Source organism: Hyaena hyaena, unplaced genomic scaffold (assembly GCF_003009895.1).
Source record: "Hyaena hyaena isolate Hyena2069 unplaced genomic scaffold, ASM300989v1 scaffold_1354, whole genome shotgun sequence".
Lineage (NCBI taxonomy): Eukaryota > Metazoa > Chordata > Mammalia > Carnivora > Hyaenidae > Hyaena > Hyaena hyaena.
Genome location: NW_024081997.1, coordinates 264084 through 290156, shown reverse-complemented (window position 1 = coordinate 290156; position 26073 = coordinate 264084). Strand labels below are relative to the sequence as shown.

The 26073-nt window shown below is 57.3% G+C and overlaps 1 protein-coding gene across 1 annotated transcript in view; it reads left to right on the top strand.

Moving 5' to 3' along the window:
- DLGAP2 (DLG associated protein 2) overlaps positions 1-26073 on the top strand; it is a 176424-nt gene that overhangs the window by 59715 nt on the left and 90636 nt on the right. The window contains exons 11-12 of the mRNA XM_039223525.1: positions 11488-12545; positions 21733-21944. Coding sequence (XP_039079456.1) covers positions 11488-12545; positions 21733-21944 — 1270 coding nt within the window. The remainder of the gene's footprint in view (positions 1-11487; positions 12546-21732; positions 21945-26073) is intronic.

Genomic DNA, 26073 nt, shown 5'->3' with positions numbered 1-26073 from the left:
CCTCCTACCCAACCCCATCCCCCTCACCCCTGCATCACCTCCCCTCCCGCCCCATCCCCCTCACCCCTGCATCAACACCTGCCTGCCTGTCCCTCTCACCCCTGCATCACCTCTTGGCTGCCTCCACCCCTCCCGCCAGCCCCAGCATCACCTCCCGGCCTGCCGTCCATCTCTCTCACCTGGGACACTCACCTGCACTGTACACACCTCTCTGCGCACAGAACGCGCTCTGCCCCGGTGATTTGCCCCCGTGCTGGTTTCTCCTACGAGACCACACGTTTCAGACCTTGCCTCTTCAGAGCAGGGACTGTCCACCCACTTCCTTCCCCGACTCCTGACGCCAAGCACGGTGCACCGCAGACACTGAGCGCATGGCTTGCAGGTGTGAGGACAGGTGGGGGAGGGGGGAGGGAGGGGGAGGGGTGGAAGGGCGCAGCTGAAACCTTCCATCCCGTGCAGAGACGGCACAGACTGAGCTCTGTGGGAGAGTTCAGGAGCGCCCCCAGGGGCCGGGGGAGGAGAGGGCCCTGCGGAGGGTCCCAGCCGGCCAGGCGGCTGAGCTCAGAGACACCGAGCGGGGACACAAGGGTAGTGGCGGAAAGAGGGGTTCGCCGTGGCCGGGACTCAGGCACCGTGGCCTCAATAGCCACAGCTCAAAGGGGGGGGGAGGTTGGGCGGCGGGACCCCAGGCGGCGGGAGCACAGGGGCCTGCGGGCGCTCCTGGGGAGCCCGGGGCGTCACCGCTGCCCGCGGTGCACTCTGCGGGCCCCCGCGGCCGCTCCCTCCCTCTGCTGCCCTGTGTCCCTGTCCCTCCCTGTCACCCTTTCCTGCCTCCTGCCTGCTGTTCACCCTCAAGTGTCTCTTCCTTTTGTCTCCTTCAAAATCCACCCCAAATATGGGTGGATTAGCTCACATCTCTGCAGCGCGCCCCGAACTACTTCCTGCGATCCGTGCCCCCCCCCCCCCCCTCCCGCCCCCGACGCGCCTCAGCAACACTTGGCCTGATCTCACCTCCAAACACATCTCGGGAGCGCGGAACACAGTCGCGCTTTTGAAAATGGAGTGAAACCGCGCAGATGTGGACGGTTTCTTCCACGGGGTCTGATTTTATAACAGCAGGAGTTTTATAAAGGACATCTAAAGAAGAAAAGCCCAGGAAGCGACGGGAAGTGCTCCAGCGGGGTGCTTGCCGCGCAACTCAGCCCCGTGCCTCACGGCTTGCACGCGGCCAGGCCTTTCCCGCAGAACCTTTCCTTCAAAGGGGCTCAGAGCGCTTGCAAATACGAGGAGTCACTTCCGAGCACGTGCAGGCTGGGAACGAACGTGCAGGACGCAGCGAGCCCGGCACCCGGCACCCGGCGAGAGGCGCCAGCGGCTCCCACGCCCGGGGGACCCAAGTGCTCAGGGCGTGTGGTCAGGTGTCGCTCGCTTACATAGTCACCGGGTGCCAGACCCCAGGGGGGATGCACGGTGGCCGCAGGGACTCTGCTAACTGCGGAGGGTGACTCGGGGAGACGGGAGGCTGGCGGGACAGCACGACGCCACACGTGACAAATCACCAGTGAGGAGCACGAGCCCGAGGGCCACTGCGGGTTGATGACCCACATCCTGAGATGAAGTCTCGCCACGCCCGGAACCGTGCCCGGGAATTTGCCCTTGAAACGCACCCCAGGCGACTCTGGGGTGAAGCCTGCATCTCAAGACCTCGGAACCTTGGTGGGTAAAGGCAGAGCCTCGCTATGTGAGGAGCGTGAGCGTCCCAGGGCAGGTGCCCGCGTGGAGGACTCTGAAGGGTGCGGGGTCCCGGCCAGGTGGCCCTGACGCTCCCCACCCCCCAGGCCCCGGGCAGGGGGCCGAAGAGCTGCAGCCATTCGCTGCACAACTTGAACCATCTTCATCGGTTTATGGATGGACTCGGACCTTGTCCAAATTTGTAACAAGGTGGGACGGCGAATCACCAAGCCACGTAAAACGTCCCGATGGAACACAAGTCTGATCACAACACACGATCAGGAAAGCAAAGTCTGGGGACAAAGAGGATGTGTGTGAACGTGCTCCAGACCTTTGCACTGAGCCCCGAGTTTGCCTCTGAGCCCGACGGCTTCAACCACACGTGTCACTAAGAAGCAAGCCACCAAGCGTAGTGCTTCCCTAGATCCACTAAACGGTCATTTGCTGGATTCTAAAACACGTGAGGAACACTTTGTAAATTGAAGTTTGAATATATTCAACTTTGTGTTTTCATGTCTCCTGCCATCGTCGGTATTTGTTCACGTGTATACGCTTCGTGGGGATGTGGCGCACATTGTACACATCACCCATCCACCTGTGGTTTTCAGCGACCATCACTGCCATCCACCTGGAGCGTCCGTATCCCTCACACCCTTAGCAGGGACTCCCTGTCCTCCCTGCGCCAGCCCCTGGCCGGCACAACCTGCTGTCTGTCCCTAAGGACCTGCCCGTGCCGGACGCCGCACTGAAACGGACTCGCGTTTCAGTACTTGCTTCCTGTTGCCCGTAGCATTCCCCTGAATGGGTGCGGCCCCTTCGTTTACTCATCAGGTGACAGACATGTGGGTTGTTTGCACTTTGGGGCTGTTGTGAACAGCGCTGCTGAGAACAGACGCCTACAAGATTCTGTGTGGACGCAGGCTTCCATCTCTCTCGGGCGTGTGCCTGGGAGTTGAATCCCTGGGTCGTGTGGTAACTGTTTAATCATGTAAGGAACTGCCAGACCGTTTTCCAAAGCAACTGGACCATTTCACGTCCTCCCCTCTCCAGCGACGTACGGGATTTGACTTTCCTGTGTGCTTCCAAACCCTTGTCCCCGTCCGTCTTGATTACAGACGTCCCGGTGTGTGGAAGGGGTATCGCACTGCGTTTCCCTGATGGCTAACGACGTTGAGCATCTTTTCACATACTTAATGGCCATTTATGAATCTTCTTTTGTTTTTTAATGTGTGTTTACTTTGAGAGAAAGACCGACCACAAGCAAGGAATGAACAGAGAGAGAGGGAGACACAGAATCCAAATCAGGCTCCAGGCTCTGAGCCGTCAGCACAGAGCCCGACACAGGGCTCAAACCCACGAACCGTGAGATCCTGACCTGAGCCAAAGTCAGACGCTTAACCAACTGAGCCACCCAGGCGCCCCCATTCATGTATCTTCTTTAGAAAAATATCTGTTTGGCTCCTTTGCCCATTTTTATTTGGCTGTTGTTTGCCTTTTTAATAATTGAGATGCAAGTGTTCTTTATACACTCTGCATATAATTTCCTTATCAGGTGCATATTTGCAAGAAACTCTCCCAATTCTATGGGTTGTTTTTTCACTCTCCTAGTAGCTTGCTTTAAAGCACAAAAGTTTTTAATTTTCTGAAATCCATTTTGTCTTTTTCTTTTTCCCATAGCTTGGATGGCATGTCTATAAACCACTTCTAATCCACATGACCAAGGAAACATGCGGATGTCCTCTTCAAAGAGTTGTATACTCTTATCCCTTATTTTTAGTTCTCTGACCCATTTTGAGTTCATTTTTGCATATAGTATAAGGGCTGTAGCTTTGTTCTTTTGCACGTGAATACTGGGTTATCCCGGCATCATTTATAAAAGGGGCTCTTCTTTTAACGATGTTGGCGCTCTTACCAGAACTGAACTGGCCACAGATGTATGGGTTCATGTCTGGACGCTCAATTCTTTTCCAGGGGCCTATATATATATATATATATAGGCCCCTGGGATAGCGCCATACTGTTTTCGTTACCGTAACTTCATAGTAAGTTTTGGAACAGGACCTTTGAGCCCTCCAACTTCCTTCCTCCTTTGCAAATCGTTTTGGTTGTTTGGGACCTGCTGTATCTCCATGTGAATTTGAGGACAGGTTTCTTCCACTTCTGCAAAAAAAGCCAGCAGGAACTTTGATCGGCATCATGTTGAGTCTGTAGGTGACTTTGGGTAGTACTGAAAGTCATCTAATCCGTAAACATGGGATGCCTTTCCATTTATCCAAGTCCTTAATTTCTTTCAGTGATGTTGCCTAGTTTTCGAGATACAAGTGTCTCACCTCCTTGGTGAAATGTGGTCCTGACTCTTTTATTCTCGAAGACATTATTGTCAATGGGATTGGTCTCCTTCTTTCACTCTTGGGTTGTTCCTGGCTGGGATGTATAAACACAACTGATTTTTATGTTTTGATCATGTAACCTGCAACTTTGCTGAATTTGTTTATTAGCTCAAATAGCTTCCTTCTGGATTCTCTGAGGTTTTCTCTATATGGAAACCTGTCGTCTGCAAATAGAGATAGATACATCTCCTTTTTTTATTTGGGTGTCTCTTATTTCTTTTTCTTATCTAATTGCTCTGGTGAGAACTACCCTGTTCAGTTTCGAACACCCCTTGTGTTGTGCTGACTCAGGGCAGAAGCTTTCAGTCTTTCACCACCGAATATGATATGAGCTGCGGGCTTTCCATAAACGCTTTTGTCATGCTGAGGAAACTCCCTTACGTTCCCAGTTTTCTGAGAGAGGTCATTTGATTTTACCAAATCCCTTTTCTGCGTCAGTTGTGTTGGTCACAGGTTTCCTTCTTTCGACCTTCCCGTTACTCCGTTGTGATGTAGTGATTTTTCTGTGTTGAACCACTTTTGCATTCCCGGGATAAACCCCACCTGGTCACGGCATATAATACTTTAAATAGGCTGCCGGGTTCGGTTTGCTAATGTTTTGTTGAGGATGTTTGCATCTATGTCTGTAAAGAATATTGGTCTGTAATCTTTCCTCATGATGTGTTGACCTGGCTTCCGTATCAGGTTATGCTGGCCTCATAGGATGAGCTAGAAAGTGTTCCCACCTCTTCGACTTTTTGGAAGAGTTTGGGAAGAACTGGCATTAATTTTTCTTTAAATGTTTGGCAGAATTGACCAGTGAAGCCATCTGGTCCTGCGTTTTTTCTTTGTTGGAAGGTTTTTGATTCCTGATTCAGTTGTCCTTATTGTTAATGGCCTGATTGGGTTTTCTGTTTCTTCTGGAAGTAATTTGTGTATTTCTGTGAATTCACCCATTTCATCTAGGTTGTCTACTTTCTTACTATGAGTTGTCCTAGTATCATAATCCTTTTTATTTATGTCATCACAGGTGGCTCCCCACTTTTTTTAAAAATGTTTTTTATTTATTTCTAGGAGAGAGAGAGAGAGACAGCGTGAGCACGGGAGGGTCAGAGAGAGAGGGAGTCACAGACTGAAACAGGCTCCAGGCTCCGAGCTGGCAGTCAGCACAGGGCCCGACGCGGGGCTCGAACCCACGAACCGCGAGATCATGACCTAAGCGAAAGTCGGACGCTTAACCGACTAAGCCACCCAGGCGCCCCCCCCCCAACTTTTATTTCTGATTTTAGTCATTTGAGTGTTCTCTCTTCCATTCCAGCCAAAGGCTTGTCAATCTATTGTGTCTTCAAAGAACCAACTTCTGGTTTCACTGAGTCCGTCCATCATTTCACTTATCTCTGCTCTAAGCTTTACCGTCTCCTTCCTACCTCCAGCTTTACACCTAGTTTTCTTTTTCCGTCTGTATGAATTTTAGGGTCAGCCTTTAAATTTCTACAAAGAAGCCAGCTGTGATTTTGATAGGGATCATGTGGAGTCTGCACTGCAGTTGGGGGAGTGTCTCCCCCTTAATTGTGTTAAATCAGTCCACGAATAAGGGACACCTGTCCATTCGTCCAGAGCATCATGGACTCCTCCCCCATGCTTGTTAAATTTTTGAGGAAACTCTTTGTTGATGGGGGTTCGGGTAGGGTTCTCTTAACATATGGCGGGACACATCTTTCCTGCCTTCACCTGGTAAATACAGGAGTAGATTCACACGGCTGTTTCTTCGCACGCTCCCCGGCTGACGCATACGCTGTGAGGTCACGACAGGATGGAGATGGGACCATGGGCATGAAGACGTGCGAGAGACGGATGTGAGGCAGGGGCCGCTCACGGGTAGCAGGAAGGGTGGGTGGGTAAAGGATGAGGGCAGCAGAGAAAGGGAGCCAGGGCAACTCCAGGGGCACAGGGAGGGCACCTCACAGCTCTGCACAGGCCAGAAGAAACGGTGGCAAGTTGAACTGGTGTGGGGGAAAAATACATTATAGCAGAATATTTCACTTTCGAGCAAGCAGCTCCTCAGTCCGCTTACGAGTCTGTGCTGTTTGGCGTTGTCTTGCCTGGTCTGCCCTTTACTCTTAGCTTCTACCTTTAGTGAGGATGCTCCTTTGCAGGTGGACGCCAAGCGTACTGACAGACAGTGAGACATCTGCCTGGTGGTCAGATAAAATCAGATGAAAGTGCAGGCCGGCAGCTCGCCTGAGTCAGTGAGCTTCAGGCCCCCGGGACACACAGCTGGTGTCCTCGGAGCGGCGGGACCTCAGGGAGGGGGCACCTTCCTCCAGGGCTGGGGTGCAGGCACAGTTCCACGCTTTCTCCAAAACTGGGGCCCGGGCCCATCTCCACAGTGTGTGCCCAGCCTGGTTGGCTCAGGCCCGGGCTTAGTGTGCAACCAGCAGCCTGAGAAAGGGTCAGTGGGGCCCCCACCCAGCACCCTCCCCCACCTGACAGCAGCTGGTGCTGGCAGCAGGCCATCTGGAGCTATGTGCACACTCTGTGCATGTGTGTGCATGTGCAGGTGTGCATGCGTGAGCAGGTCTATGTGCATGTGCAGCTCTGTGTGCATGTGCAGGTCTGCTTGTGTATGCAGGTCTGTGCGCATGTGTGTGCATGTGCAGGTCTGCATGCGTGTACTGGTCTGTGTGCATGTGAAGAACTGTGTGTGCATGTGCAGGTCTGCTTGTGTGTGCAGGTCTGTGTGCATGTGTGTGCATGTGCAGGTCTGCATGCGTGTACAGGTCTGTGTGCATGCGTGTGCAGCTCTACGTGCATGTTCAGGACTGTGTGTGCATGTGCAGGTCTGTGTGCATGTGCAGCTCTGTGTGCATGTGTGTGCATGTGCAGGTCTGCATGCATGTACAGGTCTGTGTGCATGTGCAGCTCTGTGTGCATGTGTGTGCATGTGCAGGTCTGCATGCGTGTACAGGTCTGTGTGTGCATGTGCAGTTCTGCGTGTACATGTGCTGCATGTGGACAAGCACGGCCTCCCCGCGCACCGTGCCCACATGCAGAGATAGTGCCAGACAGGTTAGCAGGTTTTTTTAAGTTTTTATCCCTACACTCAAAACATACTTTTTCAAATGAGAACGCCAACAGCCTTGTGAAATCCCAGGGTAAAATGTGCCTTTACACTGTAGTTTGAATTTGGGGAGACAGTTAATGGATAATGAGGATTAGACTGCTGTTTTCTGTTGCTTCAGAACAAAATACGGTGTAGTGAGCAGCTGGAAATGAGGGAGCTAAGGTGCCTTCCACATTTTGTGTGTTCCCTCACTTACCAGAGAAACTGCCGGCGCCCAAATATCTATTCTAAGTTACAGAGACTTAAAAAAAGCAACAACCTATAATACAAGCCCCTATTACACGTTTTAGAATCGCCGTTATTTACTGTACATTATTTTCTTGTTTGTTGTTATTAGTGGTATTAGTTTTAGGAGGCAGCGCGTCAGATTCCATGCACACGTCAGGGCACTGAGTCCCATAGAGCAGAAATGAGAATGTGTTACTGATGTGTTCCGTAATCAAATTTAATTCATTTCAGCTAAACTTTTATCTTTTGTACTGTTCTTTTATGTAGCCACATTCATAACGTAGCTTCTAGGCTAAACATTAGGCAGAAATAGGATACGTGAGTGGAGCAATAATGGTCGTGCTTTTTAATATAGAGGAAGATTGGAATTGTATTAAATTACATGTTAATGGAAAAATAAAGCAAAAGATAATAGGATGACAACTTTATGCTGCTGTAAAGTCTAGATTACAGCACACAGTTTTGCTATCTATCAGCTGGATATTGAATTTCCCTTGAAAACTTGCTCTTAATTATATTAAAATATAATATAATCTACACTATGCCCGCCTAATATATTAAAGTGCTCTAGTTATGACTTGGCTGTTGAGGAAGGCCGGCACCGGGAGCGCCCGCAGGACAGGGCAGACCCTCCCACCAGTGAAGTGGGGCTCTCTTTGGAGACAAGGGGTCCCGTTCACCGCGAGGCCGTGCGGGAGGGGCCCGGCCCGGCCGCTGCCCGTCGCTCCCAGGAGGGTGAGCCGTGCCCCGACTCCTTCGGCATCTGTGAGATCGTGCCCCTGCCTCGTCGGGCGTGTCCGCATCTCGCCGGCCGGGCAGGAACAGTCCAGAGCCTGCCAGGGGACGTCTGAGTCCCTGTCTGGCACTAGTCAGAGGGAGGTGTTGGGCAGAGGTGACGTTTCCTGACGTCAGTCACCAAGAGGGTTGGTCAGAAGTGATCCGGGAGAAGCCTGGCATCTTTTCCGTTCCTTTCCTGTTTCCCACAGTCGCCCCCGGCGTCTGTCTGATGTCCGCTGTTGGGTGGGTGGCTCTCTGAGGCCCGGGTGTCCCTGACCCCAGGGCAGGTGGCGCCTCCCAGGTGAGGGGCTTCTGGTCAGGAGCAGGAAGCACTCCCAGCACAAGGAAGGGGTGGGGGCGGGCGGCCGGGGCTGGCTAGCTGGCCTGCACGGGGGCTGCAGTGGCCGGGGAGGGGGCCGGGCCGCGCAGGAGCCGGGGGGCAGCAGACAGCTCCCCTCCCAGGGAAGTGGTGCACGGCGCCCCGCGGAAGCCAGAGCCTCGTCCTGCCTCGAGACCGCCGCGCGGCAGGCACCCTCTCCCCCGGGGCCGTCTGACCTGCGGGGAGTGCGGAACCCACGCTGCCTGGGAAGGGCCCGCAGAGCAGTGACTGGAGACGGGGGTCGTTCCGTTTGGTTAGAGCAGCATGCTTCACCGACAGCCAGCGGCTGGAGTGAGGGTCCGGCCGGCCCACCGGTCAGCACGTGGCCTCCAGCCTGTGCTCCGGGCTGGCACACAGCCGTCTCTCGAGCCAGCCACCCCGGGGGCGGCTTGGGGGCGGGGTGACAAATGAGGACTCAGCAGTAAGCCAGCGAGCGGCGGAGCAGGGAGGAGCCGGCTGGCCTGTGCGTGGGGAAGCGAGGGCGGGAATGAGGACCGGGGCGGCAGGGAGGTGGCCGCTGCGGTGGCCTGGTGACAGGGACCCGGGGCCTGAGCCGGGGCAGGGAGGAGGCGGCAACGAGTGCCAGGCCCCGAGGGCACGGCCCGGGGGCGAGCCGGCAGGCCTGCCCCGGGGCTTCCCAGCCGCTGGCAGCCTCCCCAGGGCAGCCAGCAGAAGGTGCCTGGCCACCCCGGGGTCGAGCACCATGACACAGCCTCCTCAGGGGTCCCTGCACCCTGACGCCCCTGCGGCGGCTGTGGCAGGGGCTGTGGGGAGGGACGCAGCCCAGGCCCATCCGGGGAGCCGGCTGGTCTCCGTTTTCCCAGGACAGAGAGCTGTCCGTGCCCGTCCAGCGGGGTGAGGAGGCTGAGGCCCTGGGATCCCCTTCTCTGCGGAGCTTGTTCGCACGCCTCTCCCACCTGTTTCCTGTGGGAGTCAGCTTCCAAACCCGTGTCTCCTGCACCTGTTACATGCATATTACATAGCGTATGTGCATGTGTGGATACATGCTTTGTATACGCATCCTATGTATGCACATGAAAGCCTGTGTTTCCTGCATGTATTACGTACATGTTATATACAGATCAATGGATAGGACATTATATACACTGTATACACTAGGGTATTATATACTGGGGTCTATTTCCTGCATAAATCTTATGCATATTAAACATTGTTTGTATATATCACATATGGATATATGCATTATATATGCATACCATATATGCATATTTTACACTATACTATTTCTTGCATATATTATATGAATATTATATATTATATAGCATATATGGATACATATTATATATACATGATATATGCATATTATAAACCTTAAGAGAGTGTATTTCCTGCATATATTACACATACATTTATATACATATATGAACATTATACATACTGTGTATGCATATTATATACTAGAGTCTGTTTTCCTGCATATATGATATGCAAATTAGTATATGTGCATATCATATGAATATATGCATTATACATACCATATATGCATATTATATACTAGATTCTTTCCTGCATATGAATATTATATGCAATATGTATATATTATATATGGATATATGCATATACATCATACACTATAACAGAGTTTATTGCTGCCTCTGTTTGGTGACCTTCAGAAGCAAGCTCTGAATTGGGCCTAAAACAGAAACCCTGGGTCAATAGGGAGCAGGGGTGGAGGAGAGGCGCGTCTGAGCACTGACTCCTGCAGTCCAATCACGGAGCAGATGCCGACCCAGGAGCGTTTCAAAGGGTGATAATTACAATAATAACAACAGTGACAACGGACGGCACCACAGTGTCCTCCTCCGTCGCTTTGCCAGTGTCTTGTCTCCCTGTCACGCGGAGCAAGCGGAGGCACAGGGAGCGTGGCTGCCCGCCCAACCCGTGGACTCACACAGCACGTGGTGGCAGCCCTGGGCCCGAACCCGAGCGGTTCTCAGTGTCCAACCCGCGTCCGCAGCACGTAGCCGCCTGCCTCACGACAAAGCCAGCCCCTCCGGGGGGCGACCCCTAACGACTTACTGCATCCCACGTAATCAAACCACTTTTTCTGTCCTGGGCAGAATGTTACAGGTCACAGCCAAGTATCTGAAATGAAAGGTCAGGACATGCTGGTTTGGTCCTCGTTTTGACGGATGGCCTCGAGAAGGCCACCTCCCCTCCCCTGAGCAGCAGGGACGTGGCTTTAGACCGTTCTGGATCACTGCATCAGCGCATATCACACGAGCCTACTGACCAATATTACTAATTAAATAGCAGATCTGACTTTTTACACTTCTGAAACTGAAGCACAACACTCAAATGTAACTGAAATGTAACTCATTTTGCTCCTAAATGGTTGATTTGTTTAACAGAACAAAGTCTTGCCGCCCAGAGACCTGATGAATCTCCCAGACAAGACTTGCTTGTGGTTGCAGACCAACATTTAGGGATATCAGAGTTTACGTTCTTTTTTTTTTTTTTTTAATGTTTATTATTTATTTTTGAGAGAGAGGGAGAGAATATGGGAGGGGCAGAGAGAGAGGGAGACACAGAATCTGAATCAGGCTCCAGGCTCTGAGCTGTCAGCAGAGAGCCCGATGCGGGGCTCGAACTCACGAACCCGTGAGATCATGACCTGAGCCAAAGTCGGCCGCTTAACCCACTGAGCCCCCCGGGGCACCCAGAGACTTAATGCTTCTTAATAGTCTCCTACTTTGGAGCAGTCAGTGTGGTATAAGAAAAAGTGATTTACCCTCTCCAGTGCCCCAAAATGAGCCCTGATTATGGGATAAAATAGTTCCTGGGTGGGGTGTCCAATAATTTACTTTTGCAACACGTGAGAACGGCGGCTGACGCGGCTTTGTGTGCTCTCTCAACAGACCAGCAGTACTCATGGTCCCCGACGCCGCACTTCAATGAGGGGAGGTACTCGCCGGCTCCCAGGAACATGAAGGGGCTGCCGGGGGGCCGGGCGCCCGCCCCGCTGTGCTCGGCACACACCTGCGGCCTGGCGGCCCCCGAGGACTGCGAGCACCTGCAGCGGGCGCAGGAGGCCAGGCCGCCCTGCCTGCTGAGCCCGGTGGACGGCTGCCCCCTGGACCACCACCGCTGCTCGCCCGGCAGCTCGGTGCACTCGGAGTGCCTGGTGATGCCCGTGGTGCTGGGCGAGCACGTGTCCAGCAGCACCTTCCCCAGGATGCACTACAGCTCCCACTACGACTCGAGGGACGACTGTGCGGCGCCGCACGCCGGCGCCAGGGCCACCCGCATCCCCGCCAACCTGCTGGGCCAGTTCGAGAAGCAGGGCCCGCCGCGCAGGGACGGCTTCCACACGCTGCAGTACCAGCGGGCGCCGGCGGCCGCGGGCGCGCGCGGCGAGAGCCCGGGCAGGATACGCCACCTGGTGCACTCGGTGCAGAAGCTCTTCACCAAGTCCCACTCGCTCGAGGGCCCCGCCAAGGGCCACGTCAACGGGGCCAAGGGCGACGGCCGCGCGGAGGACCCCCTGCACGCGCACCACCCCAGGCACGGCAAGCGGAGTAGAAGCAAGGAGCGCAAGCCCGAGAGCAGGGCCCGCGCGGGCGCCGGCAGCTGGCGGAGCTCCGACGACAACCTGGACAGCGACAGCACCTGCCGCGCGCCCAGCGTGGCCGACCGGCTCCGCGTGGGCGCCGTCTCCCGCTGCTACCCCGGCGCGCTGCCCGGCCCCTTCGGGGACCTGTCCCTGAGGACGTCCAAGAGCAACAGCGACGTCAAGTGCTCGGCCTGCGAGGGCCTGACCCTGACGCCCGACGCCGGGTACCTGAAGCGGAGCTCCTGGTCCACGCTGACGGTGAGCCAGGCCAAGGAGGCCGTCCGCAAGGGCTCGCTGCGCCTGGACAGGCCGCCGCCCCCCCCGGACGCCCAGCCCGCCCCGAGGCCGTGCCACTACCTGCAGGTGAGGGGGCGCCCCGGCCTGAGGCCCCCACGCAGCCGCCGGCCAGCTCCCTCCCCGGAAGGCGGCCTGCGCCCGAGCGGAGTGCGCCTGGGCCCCGAGAGCGCTGCTGGGAGGGGGCACGCACCGGTGGGGGAGGGGGACAGGCGGAGGGCGGCGGGGCGCAGGTGTCACCCCTCCCCCGCGTGCCACCTGCCTCCCCCTCACAGCACGCCGGCCCCTTCCCATTAAGGGGGGCTCCTTCCTTACAGATGCCTCCCAGCCCGGCTTGCGGCCTGCGGCGCCCTTAGAGCTCAGGAGGTGCGGGTCGTCCTGACAGCGCCACCCCGTGTGTTCCCCTCCCGGTCCCCGGTGCGCCTGGAGAGACCTGGCCGCTAGATGAGGGCCGCTGGCAGACGCCGGCCGCACCCCGGGCGCTGGACCCAGAGCAGGCGGGTGGCAGGCGGCCGCAGAGGTGCCCTCCGGGCGCACTGCCTAAACGCCAGCGCTTGTGTCTGGCAAGGAAACGCTGACCAGATCGCTTTCACGGGCACGTTGACTCCAAGTCACAAGCCGGCAGCGGGGTGAGGTGCCGCTGGTGCCACGGGAGGGACTTCACCTTGGCTGGCGGGTAGCAGGCCCCCGGGCCATATAACGTGCGGCCTTCCTGCCCGTCTAAGGGAACACGGCGGAGAGACCCTGGCCGTGCTGGAGGCGCACAGTCTCCCGCTCTTCTCTGTGCGTCTTCCGGACGCTTCCCCGCGATGCTGTGGCTCCGTGTTCGGGCCCCTGGGTGGCGGCCTCCGAGAGCTGCCCCTTTCCAGGCCACGTCTCCTGCCACACATCCCCCGCGGTGCCTCACACCCTGGGCCCCTCCTGCCCTTCACCAAACACCCTTTTCTCTGTCCACCAGCTGCTGTTTTTAATTTGTTTTAATTATGGACTCTGTGAACACCCTGTAAAGGCAGCAGCATAAGGGGGGCGCCCCTACGCTCACCACCTCCCTTCAGGGGGGTCTTGTCCCGCCCACACCCCTCGCCCATGGAAGGGACCCCACACGCCAGGCCAGCGTTCCTGCGTCCCCTGCAAAGGGTCCGCACCGTAAGATACGGCTCTTTCTTTACAAGCACAACTGCGATACCATCATGAGACATCAGGAGGTGCCAGTCGTGTGCCAGCCTCGCACATGCGCCTACCACTCCACCCGCCCGGTGGCCTCCGGTTTCTTTCTAACGGTTTGGGTCTTGAGCCAGATAAGGAGCTACCTGGGACCCGTTCATCCGTCTCTTAAAAGCTCACCGGTTCCTCCTCCCTTTCCTCCCTCTTCCCTTGCAGTGTGCGTGCGTGTGTGTGTGCCTGTGTGTGCGCGCGCGCGTGCACGTGTTGTTTTGCGGAGGAACCAGCTCTGGCGAACAGGGTCCCTCGGCCTGGTCCGCGTGCGCCGCGTCACGGTGTCAGTGCAGCTGCGCCTCCCCTCTGCCCCCCGGGCTCCTGGGGTCCCTGTGCGCCTGTGCTCATCCGTCCCACTGCTCGGCTCCCCCCCTGACCCTCCCAGAGCCTCCCAGCCGCTGCCGCAGGGGTGAAGGTGAACAGGGGCTGCCCCGCCCAAGTTCCAGACTCCGGAACACGTGGTGCCGACACAGATGTGTGGCGGGTGGCGAGGGGGACCCGGCCCCCAAGAAGCCTGTTTCAGTCCACAGACCAGCAGCAGAGGTGAGCCGGGGCGGGGACGGCGCCCTCTGGAGGACGCAGCTCAGCGCCTTCCTTCCCTGCCCCGCCCTCCCCTGCTGCTGTCACCGCGGGTCACTCGGGTGAACATGACGGTGACCTCACAAGGGAAGCCTGTCCCCCAGGCCGTCTGTCCTGCATGACATCAGGGACCCGAGTCCAGCGTGCACACAGGCCTCCCCGCAGACGGGGGCGCTGACGACGCTGGCGAGCCCAGGTCTCTTTCCAGCCACAGCTGGGGAAGAGGAGGCACTGGTCTGCGGACCCCACAGGATACAAACAAGAACAAGGGGGGAGTGAGTGCCTACAGGTTCCGCTCATGCCCGCTCCCCCTGAAAACTAGGCAGGCGCGCAGCGGGCGGGGGCCGCGTACCTCCCTCTGGTCCGTGCGGATGCGAGTCCACGCCAGAGGACGGCTCTGTGTTCCTGAGGAGGTCGAAGCAGACAATAGGCAGAAGGAAAGTCAGGGTGCATTTCATTCTCTGAAACAGCTCTTGCTTTCCTCTCTTCTACCTCCGCACACAAAGCATCTAAGGTCAGACTTTTAATGAACGTCACACTGACTGGGGGCTGACGGCAGCCCTGAGCTCAGGCAGTTCTCGGTGTGCGAAGCGGGAGGTGCCTGGGGAGGGCAGACACGCAGGTACACCTACCTTCCCCGGGCGGGAACGTGGCTCCGAGGCCCCTCCCCACCCAGGCTCCCCCTTCCACCCCTCCTCCTCCCTTGGGTGTCTTCACCCAGCCTGTGGGTGCCTCCTGGTGAATCGGCGGCCTTGGGGATTTTGTGGCTGCGGTGTCTGGCATCTACACAGGAAACACCTCCGTATTTTCGCATTGAGAAAACAATCAGAGAAAAGTAGCAGGAGAATGAAGTGCGGGTCGTCTGCACACAGCTGGGGGGCACCTCAAACCCTCTTCCCCAAGAGCTGGGGCTCCGGCCTCCATATAAAAGTTCAGCGGGAAGATCAAGCATGCAACTAAAGTACTTCTTAAAAATGCCATGTTTCCCACGGGGCACCTGGGGGGCTCAGTCGGTTAAGCGTCAGACTTCAGCTCAGGTCATGTTCTCGCGGTCCCTGAGTTCGAGCGCCTCCTTCGGGCTCTGTGCTGACAGCTCAGAGCCTGGAGCCTGCTTTGGATTCTGTGTCTCCCTCTCTCTGACCCTCCCCTGCTTGTGCTCTGTCTCTCTCTGTCTCAAAAATAAACATTAAAAAAAATTTAATGCAATGTTTCCCAATTGCATTTGTTTTTAGACCTGTTACGTGGTCTGGAGACACCACCTGTCTTTCCAAAGAGAGCCTCTTTATTGTTTCTTTGTCAGGCATTTGAAAGGGGTCTCAGCACCAGCCATTGGCTTCCACAGGATCGGAGGTGAAAGGTCCGTTGTGACCAAGGGCCGGGGGCCGTGCACTTGCCCGCCCGGACCCCTCCCCAGCAGCTGCCCACCGCCCATGCATTAACCTGGCTCCCACACACTCGCCCCTCTTCCTGCCCTCGGTCATGCTCACCTGCTCGGCCGGCTGTGACCCGTGAGCCCCACAGGCTGCAGGCTGGGAGACGGCAGACCCCCCCCCCCACGGCGGCCGGGCCCTGGTAAGTCACAGGGACCCCGCGTGGGGTGAGAGGTGCACCTGTCCCCTGACGTTATGAGGGACCCTTGGGAGCCATGAAAGGAAGCTGCCCGGTGTCCCCTGAACAAGGGGAGGCTGATCCCGTACTGGAGGGTGGGTGCGCCCTGGCCCTGCATTCTCCAGGGACTCCTCCCTCCTCAGGAAAGCTAATCCCGACAGGCTATGCCGAAGGCCTTTCAGTTCTAGAAGGAGCACAGCTGGTGTGGCCGGCGGGAGGAGCCTGAGCTCAGCCACTATGCCCTCAGTGTGTGTGCACCGTGGGGAAGGTCAATGTGTGTGCACCACGGTGCTGGGGAATGTCCGTGTGTGCGCCCCGCGGGGAAGGTCCATGTGTGCGCCTCGCGGGGGAAGGTCCATGTGTGTGCACCGCGGGGAGGGTCCATGTGTGCGCCTCGCGGGGGAAGGTCCATGTGTGTGCACCGCGGGGAGGGTCCGTGTGTGTGCACCGCGGGGAGGGTCCGTGTGTGTGCACCGCGGGGAGGGTCCGTGTGTGTGCACCGCGGGGAAGGTCCGTGTGTGTGCACCGCGGGGAAGGTCAGTGTGTGTGCACCATGGGGAAGGTCAGTGTGTGCACCGCGGGGAAGGTCCGTGTGCATGTGCACCACAGGGAGGGTCTCTGTGTGTGCACTGTGGGGAAGGTCAGTGTGTGTGCACCGTGGGGAAGGTCAGTGTGTGTGCACCGTGGGGAAGGTCAGTGTGTGCACCGCGGGGAAGGTCCGTGTGCGTGTGCACCACAGGGAGGGTCTGTGTGTGTGCACCGTGGGGAAGGTCAGTGTGTGCACCGCGGCGAGGGTCCGTGTGCGTGTGCACCACAGGGAGGGTCTGTGTGTGTGCACCACGGTGCCGGGGGAGGATCAGTGTGTGCACTGCGGTGTGGGGTTGCTGGGGTCACGTGAACACCCCTACAGCCAGTCCCCCCCACGGCTGTCCCCAGTGACCCATCACCCTAGGAAACGGCTGGGCATCGTGGCCACACAGAAATGTCGGTTGTTTGGGCCGCCTTTACAAGTTGCTGAGCTGCCGCGTCCCTGGTAACGAGCACTCTGTGCTCATCTCTGTCACCCCCGCGTCTCTGTGTAAACGGCTGGTTCCCCCCGGCCCCGCCACCTGCCCCTCGCAGGGTTTCCATGTGCTTCCTGGCCCACTCCCCCAGGAGGTCAGGTCTCCTCACGCACGTGGCCGTCCCTACGGCAGCCATGTGTCACTCCCGCCCCGTGCGGAATCCCCGTGACCAGGCTGGCGAGTCCGGAAGCGATAGCGTCCCCTGGGAAGACTTCACCTGGAGGGCTTCTTGACGGGGCCATGGTGGTGCTGCGTCCCAGGAGGTGAGGCGGGGGGACCCCAGGAGGCAGGGTCCTGAGGACCACAGAGCCACACAGCACACCCCACAGCCGCCCTCGGGGTGGGAATAACGAGTGACAGCCCCACAGAAAGGCCACTGGCACCAGGTCCCTTTGTACCTGAAGTTGCCCCGTGCCGCCGTGACCAGCTTCCAGGAAATGTTTGTTGAGATGAATTCTTTGTGGAAGGAAGTTGGGGTTTCAAGTGTTTGTCGGCCCTGAGGCTGATCTCATGTCGGTCGGCGTTTGGGGTTAGATTCGACAGTGAAGTACAAGCCCCTCGAAGATCGCGGGTCACTGGGTGAGCCTGCGCCGTGGCCTGAGGGAACATTCTGCGTCATCCAGGTTTACAGTCAGGAGTCACTATGGTGACGAGCAGCGGTGACTGAGTGGGGAGGCCCAGGGGCCTGAGGCGACTGTTGGCGCAGCCCCATCGGGCACGTCCTCTCCGCGCAGTGAGGTCCCTCTCTGTTCCCGCCTCCCGCGGCCCGGCCCGTGGGTTTCCCAGGAGAGGGTGTCCGGGCCGGTGGCCGCAGCAGCACCAGGGCACTCACCGAGTGAGCGAGGGGGTGCTGAGCCCCGCCCTCGGGGCGGCGTGTTCACAGGGGGCTGGAGCCCGGCCGGAGGCCCACGGCCCCGGGCCGCGTCTTGCTTCTGTCCGTCGTCTGCCCCGGTCTTGGGGAAGAAACGGGAACCGCTGTGGCCCGAGGAAAACGAACTCGGCGGCCGAACAGCGGCACAGAGGAAAAACCGACACGCAGGAGTAAGCCAGGGACAAGGCAGCCCCGGCCCCGCTAACGAGACCCGGGTCCACCGCCAGCGCGCCACCTGGCCCGATGCGCACGCCCGGCCTCCGGAGTTTCTCTGCGGCTGACGGCAGGCCGACGCCGGGCTGGGCGGCGCTCTCCTGCGGGGGCAGCCTGGCCTCTGCCCACCGGCCGCCAGCAGTGCCACCATTTTGAAGACACAAACCTGTCTCCAGATGTTGCCCAATGTCCCAGAGGGAAAGCCTCCCCTCGCCTCCAGCTGAGAACTCTCCATGTGACCACACGGCACAGGGCAGGTGGCCTTGGGGTGCTCACGAGCCTGCCGTCTTCCCTGGGCTGGTGACCAAGCACGGGGTCCGCGTGCACCACCTCCCGCACCCTGTGCCCCCCCCCCCCGGATTGTGATGACCTCCCACCTTCTCTGCACACTCCTTATGCTGAGGACTCATCCATGTAGTTGTTGTTCAAACAGCTCCCTGCCCCAAACGATGGCTCATGAACTCATCAAAACAAGTGTCTCGTTTATAACAGGTTTCATAATGTGCCCTTGACTGTTCTAAGCTGAACTTCTACACTATGATCTACACACACTGCTTGAGATACGTCTGTCTTTACGTGCCCGAACTCTAATATAACAGAGAAATAAAAGGAGGGTCACTTTGAACAGAAAGCGTGAATTCTAATGGCAAGTGTTCAGACTGAAGTGCTCGGAAGCAGGTTCCTGGCTGAAGACTCGCCGTGATTCAGGCTCCCGGTGCGACGGGTGGGGGCACTTACAAACACACCGGGCTTCGCCCACCTTCTGGGGTTCTTGGAAGTGGTAAAAAATTCTTGGTGAAACATCAAACCAAAGTTCTCCCTTCCCTTGATTTACACGGTTAGTTGCATTCCTGAAAAATTTATTGCTCATTAAAACTGCACACACACACACACACACACACACACCTCTGATTTACATACAACACAGGGTTAGAACCGAGGCTTAAGTAAGTGTAGGCGGGACGAGAGACATTCAGAATCATACGGGACGTGAGTGAGGTCCTCACTGGGCGGGACTGCTTCCTGCGTTGCCCAAACCCGGCATCTCTGGCCCTGGGGTGCTGTGGTGCCCTCCCAGTGTGTGACCGCCAGGACTCTCCCAGGCCCCCAGGATGGCCCCTGGAGGCGGCCCCCGCTTAGGGCTGCCGTCCGGCCCTGCGGAAACCCGGCTCCCGAAGCCCAGCTGTCTTGCTCTCAACAATATCCCCAGCGACTAAGTACTTGGTACACATTTAGAGCAAAAAACTTGTTGAGTGAATGAAGAAGGCATTTCCCTGCGGGACACGCGGCGTCTGATGCTGTTTTTCTTCCTTGATTTCAACACCTGAAAGGAAGAGAAGGTGATGTAGCACACGGTGCTGAGGTGTCGCTATGGCGAAAACCAGAGGCTCCGAAACGCTCCCGAAGGCCCGCCTCAAGGAAACACCCACTCAGAAATGACAGACCTCCCCCCTCGTCCTGTGCTGGTGGGCAGTGGTCACCAAACGCAGCCAACACTGGTGTGGGTTTGCAGAGGCTGGGGTGTTGTTAGCAGACGGGCGCCTCTGCCCCCCCACTGGAGACCGCAAAGGCGGGTGACGCTTGAGGACGCGCCGCTCTGGAGCGCCTGCTGCATGTGTTTGCTGCTGTAACACACGAGAAAGATTTTTTTATATATTTTTCTAGAGGGGGTGGAGGGAGAGTGTAAGCAGGGGAGGGGCAGGGAGGGGAGACAGAGGATCTGAAGCAGGTCGCTGACAGCAGCGACCCCGATGCGGGGCTCGAACTCACAAAACCGCAAGATCACGGCATGAGCTGAAGTCGGACATTTAACCAACTGAGCCACTCAGGTGCCCTGAGGACCGATCTTTTCTTAAATTAAAAATAAGTTTATTTTCTATTGCAACAGCAATATACGCTCCAAGTGGGCAAGCTGGAAAATACCAGAATAACGAGAACTGGGGAGCCCACAGTCGCTCTCCCGGGATGACGCCACTCCCCATTCCCCAGCTCTGTCTCCAGGCATTATGCAGGCATGTCTATTTTTACAGTATAAAAAAAGTTGAGTGCAGACTGTATTTTAAAAACTGCTTTCTTTCTCCCCCATGAGCCTCTTTCTGTGACTAAATACATATTCCTCTGCAGTTATCTTGGGGGCCGAGCCGTAGGCATTGAATGATTGTGATAAGTACTGAAGCTGCCTCCTATGGGATGCTGTCCGTGTCTCCTTTACCTAGTGGCTAATTCACCAGTCCCGGCACTGAATCTGACAGTCTGCAGACACCTCCAGGGAAGCCACTCGCTGGGCCAGACAGCGCGAACAGGCCGAGGTCTTCCGCCCTCTAGCTCTTCGGACACGGTCTCATGTCCGTCTACACCCGTGTGCGGACCGGCCCACAGCGCCGACTTACAGGAGCTCAGCAATGCTCCCTGGAAAGGTCATAGAGGCCACCCATCCTAGCACTGTTTGCAGCCGCAGTGACTGGCCCGTGTGGGTCCCCCAGCCACAGAGCGCCATGTGGCCAGAGCTGAGTGAAGGCTTCTGTCCTGCGGGAGCCGCCCCTCATCACAGCGGCTGGGGCTGCTCCGCCGCCCGCTCCTGCTGCCGGTCCACGAGCCTCCCGCGAGCCTGAGCCGTTTTAGAAACAGGACCGTGCAGATGGGACCCATGGACGCCCCCAGCCCCGGGACTGTCCAGACGCCTGCAGAGTTCACGGAGGAGCTGTGGGCCCCGCCGCTCTCCCGTCCTAGGCCGTCTGTGCAAGAAGTCGTGTGCGAGAGTGATACCGCCGTCAGGTGTTTGAAGGAACTGAAGGAGGCGCCTCCCACTGAAGAGGTGCTGCTCGAAGCCGCCATGCGGGGACCGCGGGGTGCTGGCCTCTGGGACGATGCTCAGGGCGCCCGACTCGGCGCAGCAGGGACAGGTGCACGGGGTGGTGGCCGTGTAGGACGGACACTGGGGGGCCCAACCCGGGGCGGCAGGGACAGGTGCTCCGAGCCGGCGTGCGGGAGCCACGGGGTCCTGGCCACGGGGTGCTGGCCACGTAGGACGGATGCTCTGGGGCCCAACGGAGGCTGCAGGGACAGGTGCTCCGAGCCGGCGTGCGGGAGCCACGGGGTCCTGGCCACGGGGTGCTGGCCACGCAGGACGGCTGCAGGGACAGGTGCCGGTGGCGGCAGGCACTGTCAGTCTGGACTTCTGCTCTTGCGGAGGGAGGCCTGGGTCCCAGGTGTGGCGGGCGGGTTCTGAGGTGCCCACCTGTGCCCCTGCCCCCGCCCATCTTGGGGCGGAGCCCGGAGCCTGGAGCTGGCGGTGCGTGGGCCTGTCGGGTCTGTGAGCGAGCGCGGGAATCCCGCCCGCCCGATGCCCCTTGACCTCCAGCCTCACCCGCCCCCCCCACCCCGTCCCCGGCCCGGAGACCGCTGTGCCCCCAGTCTGCTCAGCGTGATTCCCTTTTGTACCAGGAGGTAAATCAGAATCGTAAGCAGTGTTGCTTTCTAGGTGCCTGTCTCTCCTCCACCGTCCCTCCTGTTCTCTCACTTTTTCCCTGTTTGTCCATCAGCTTTTTAATGAGGAAAACAACGACCGTCCGCTAATGTCCCTAGAGTTTGAGTGACAGCCCCACTCCCAGTGACAAGTGGCCGCAAGGAGCGTGTCTTCCGGGAACCGCAGAGCACCTGCGCCCCGCGACGAGCCCCTGACCGTGCGGTGTCTCTTCTCCCCTAGGTGCCCCAGGACGAGTGGGGGGGGTGCCCCCCGGGGGGCAAGGACCAGGAGATACCCTGCCGGAGAATGAGGAGCGGGAGCTACATCAAAGCCATGGGCGACGAGGAGAGCGCCGAGTCCGACTCCAGCCCCAAGACGTCCCCCACGGCGGCCATGCGGCCGGACCCCCTGCTCAAGCCCGTCGGACCGAGGCCGCTGGCCGATCTCCAAACGTAAGCCGCCCCCGCTGCTCTGTCCCCCGTGGCCGCCTCACGTTCCTGAGTTGCAGATGTCAGATCGATGGCCGCTGGTTTTCAAGACCTTTAGAAACATGTTGTGCTTTTTTTAAAAAAACAGACGTCTGGCTATTTATCTGGGTGATTTCCACGTCAGTGAATCGTAGAGCCAGTCACGGCCGCCCTGCGTCCTCAGGTGATGGCGGTTGGATTCCCAGAGGTGTGTGTGCGTGGACGTGTGTGTCTGTGTGAAATCGCGACAGGGCCTGCGCTGTTGCTGAAGCTTTATAAGCGCGTTTGTAGGCAGCGGTTCCGGTGGCAGGGAGGGGACAGGACATGGATTCCTCTTGCAAGTCCAATGGCACGTGCCTCCTGATCCTGTCCAAAGACAGATGGCTGATAAGTGTAACTAGTCTCTAACCCAGAAGCAGGGAAACTCCCTGGGAAATAGGTGTTCCCATGAACTGTGAAAAGGTGGCCCTCAGCACCAGCTAAGTTTGGATGCACGCGTGACCCTTGGGCGACACAGGCTTTGGGATTCACTGACCCCTTGACAGTCGAAAGTCTGCGTACGACGTTTGACTCCCCCCAAAGCCTAACTATGAATAGCCTACTGTTGACTGGAAGCCTTACCCATGACATAAAGGGTTGATTAACACATAACTTGTATGCTGTATGTAGAATATCCTGTGTTCCTATAATAAAATACGCTAGAGGAAAATGTTATTAAGAAAATCTTAAGCAGGGCGCCTGGATGGCTCAGTCAGTTAGGCATGTGACTTCGTCTCAGGTCATGATCTCACGGCTCATGGGTTTGAGCCCTGTGTTGGGCTCTGTGCTGACAGCTCAGAGCCTGGAGCTGCTTTGGATTCTGTGTCTCCCTGTCTCTGACCCGCCCCCCGCTCACACTGTCTCTCAAAAATAAACATTTAAAAATTTAAAAAGAAAATCCTAAGCAAGAGAAAATACATGTGCAGTGCTGCACTGTGTCTATTGAGAAAAGTCCACGTAGAAGTGGACCCACGCAGTGCCGACCTGTGTTCTTCAAGGCTCCGCTGTCTGGCCCCGCCCCCTCCACGTGAAGCGTCGGCACCAGGGGACCCACTTCTTTGCGCCTTGCCGGCGCTGCAGAGTCGTTCACCATGACCCATGAGCATGAGGACAGAGCCCCAGACCGAGATGCGGCTTCTGTGTCCTCCCTGCCCGTGCCTGGCGCACGCGGTGGCCAGCAAAACAGCGGTGTGACGCCCCCCACACCTGCAGTTTGTCATTCTCGTTAGCGTGCAGGACGCACGCTCAGATTTTAAATTGCACCCGCATCTTACACGTCAGCAGCGCAAACCACGTCTTTGTTACCTTGTTCAGGTGAAGTCAGTGCCGGAGCTGGGGATGCCAGGCGGGAAGTGGGGTGAGGCAGACACCGCGGTCTGTCTCACTGCACGCAGGCCTCCCCTCTGCCTTACACAGAGATGGTCGGGTTTGTCAGGGACCGACGGGGAGCGGAGCCACCCCGGGGCGAGCGCTGGTGTGCTGGGGGGACAGCGGGGAAGGGAGGCGAGCGGGAGCGAAGACGCAGTCAGGCGGCGGCGTTACTGGGCAGTTGTCCTCAGGACGTAGGAAGCCGAGAAGCCGGGCGCAAACCTGACCGGCCGCCCCAGCAGGCAGGGCGCCCACTGGCCTTTTCCGTGTGAGCTTCGGGTCACGCTGGACAATTACAAAGTATCAGGACTCACACGGGTGACCGCTGTGCTTAGCAGGGCTGGGGGCTCAGGCTGCTGACAGTTTCGCGTGGTCTGGGGGCCGTGAACCACTGGGCACATGGCCACCGACCGGGGCTGACATTCAGAGTTTGTGACTCATACCACGATTGTGTACGTTTAAAGCAAACCACGGGAAAGAAAAGGAAAAGCCGGCTGTGTTTTAATGGTGAGCAGGAATCAGGTCGTGTTCAGAGTTATGACCTTTATTTTCACGTTAAGGAGTTTCCTCCCCTTTGCCTTGCCGGCCCCCTGCGTGTCCATGCTGGATTGTCCTCGGGACCTGAGGCCGCCTCCTTCTCCCACGGTGGAGATGCCCGGGGTCTGGGACCGGGTGCCCCCGCGACAGTGTTCAGAAGATGGCGTAGGAGTTACATTTGTACAGCCCACACCCAGACCCAATACAGTCAACACTCCCCCCAAAACCCAAGAGTCATGAAGAGGCCAAGGCCGCCTGACGCCACAGTCCAGGTACAGACCGTCCACAGGTGGAAGTCAAGCTGGGCGCCCACGTGCACATGGTTCTGGGGTGCCTGACGCCCGTCCAGCCCGGTCGACGTTGGGGAAATGAGTAAACGGCGGTGCCCAGCTGCTCATCCGCTTCCAGACTCAGCCCAGCCTCACCCTCAGGCCTCCACGGCGCCGTCCACACCGCCACGGAGGTAACACGACAGTTGGTCTGTTCTCCCGCATAATCTGTCCCCTGATCCAGCCTTCCAGCAAGTGTTGGGCCACTGAGCTCAGTTCTGTGTGTAAGTGTGCAAATTATTCTCTCCCCCAAGCTGGCCCGGCCCTGGAGGCAACGAAACAGGGAGGGCAGGGTGGTGAGGCGAGCACGGGGTTCTGTGCCGGACAGGAGCCCTCTGCCGATTTCCCACGTCCACGGGGACCCCGTGAGTCAGTCTTCTGCACAAGTTCCGTTACTGGGAGGCACGTCCATTAAGTGATTGCTGTTACTGCCTGTCAGCATCTTAGCCTGTTTTACATTTGTTTCGGATTTTATAGATTTCACTGTGATTCATTTCTTGCCATTTTAAGTGACATCTCAAAAGCTCAACCACTTACTCAGAGCCCCGACCCAGAGAAGGAAGGTGCCGAATGTCACAGAGGTGACTCCCCACGGGTTTGAAATGAAAGTAGCTGTAGCCCCACGCCCAGAGCGCGTGTGTCTGCCCGCGGGCAGCAGGATGACACGCCTGGAGACCAGCAGGCATCACAGGAAATGAAAGTGGCCCACGGAACACACGGGGTCCCTAGAGGAGGGGTGGCCGGAGACCCTCAGATTAGCGGCCCCGCGCCCTGCAGAGCGCTAACCTACCACTCACCTCACGCCTGTGCCCACCGCCTGTGGCCCCTGGGGACCTGCCCCGAGCACCAGGGACGCTCTGGCGCTGTGAGGATGGTTTGTGTCCGCTTGCCCTGGTATGTGTGGTCCGTTACCAGAAACGGAGCAGACTGTGAAGCAGGCCGGGAAGCAAACTTTCGCTGTGAGTCAAAACTGATGGTTCTTACGTTGTATTTAGAATATAATTGAAGTCCTGCCCCGGCGTTAGCACACGGAGCATTCCCGAGCACACCTGCCCGGCGTTAGCGCACACTCTGCGCTTGTGCTGACTGATGAGGACAGTCAGCCCCTGTCCGTCGGTCGGTCAGACCCCGTCCACGTGCAGACAACGGCCAGAATTCCTATAGATGACCAGGAAGTTTCACGTTATTACTGAACCCAATTTACTGCATTTTTAAATCAGCTTTTGTATTAATATTTGAGATACTACATTTGCAGATTAATCATTTTTTATTATCAGGAAAGGTAAACTGACTAATTTCATTTGGGGGCCTTTGGGGTTTTGTTTCCTTTTTCTTTTCTGGTTAGTTGAATTGAGAAATCAAAGCTCTTACGATTTTGAACACCTCTGAGTCATTTCTGAGGACGGTAGCATTTTACATGTATAGAAGAGGGGGACTTATTTCAAGAGCTACTTTGTATGTGAAGAAAAATGCAGGTGGATATGAGATATATACATAAGAATCATATCAGTACGTGTGTGTGTGTATGGTGTGCCTGTGCACACTTACACACGTGTGTGTATGTGTGTATGAATGTTTTACGATTTTCAGGTGGAGAAGACATATCCAACCATTTTTCCTCAGTGAGAAACCACAAGATAATGACAGATTAGAATTCCTAATATTAAAAACTGACTCACAGTCAAAGTGAACAAACCTACCTCAAATTAAAAGTACCGTCATGGGGGCGCCTGGGGGGCTTAGTCGGTTAAGCGTCCGACTTTCGCTTAGGTCATGATCTCGCGGTTCGTGGGTTCGAGCCCCGCGTCGGGCTCTGTGCTGACTGCCAGCTCAGAGCCTGG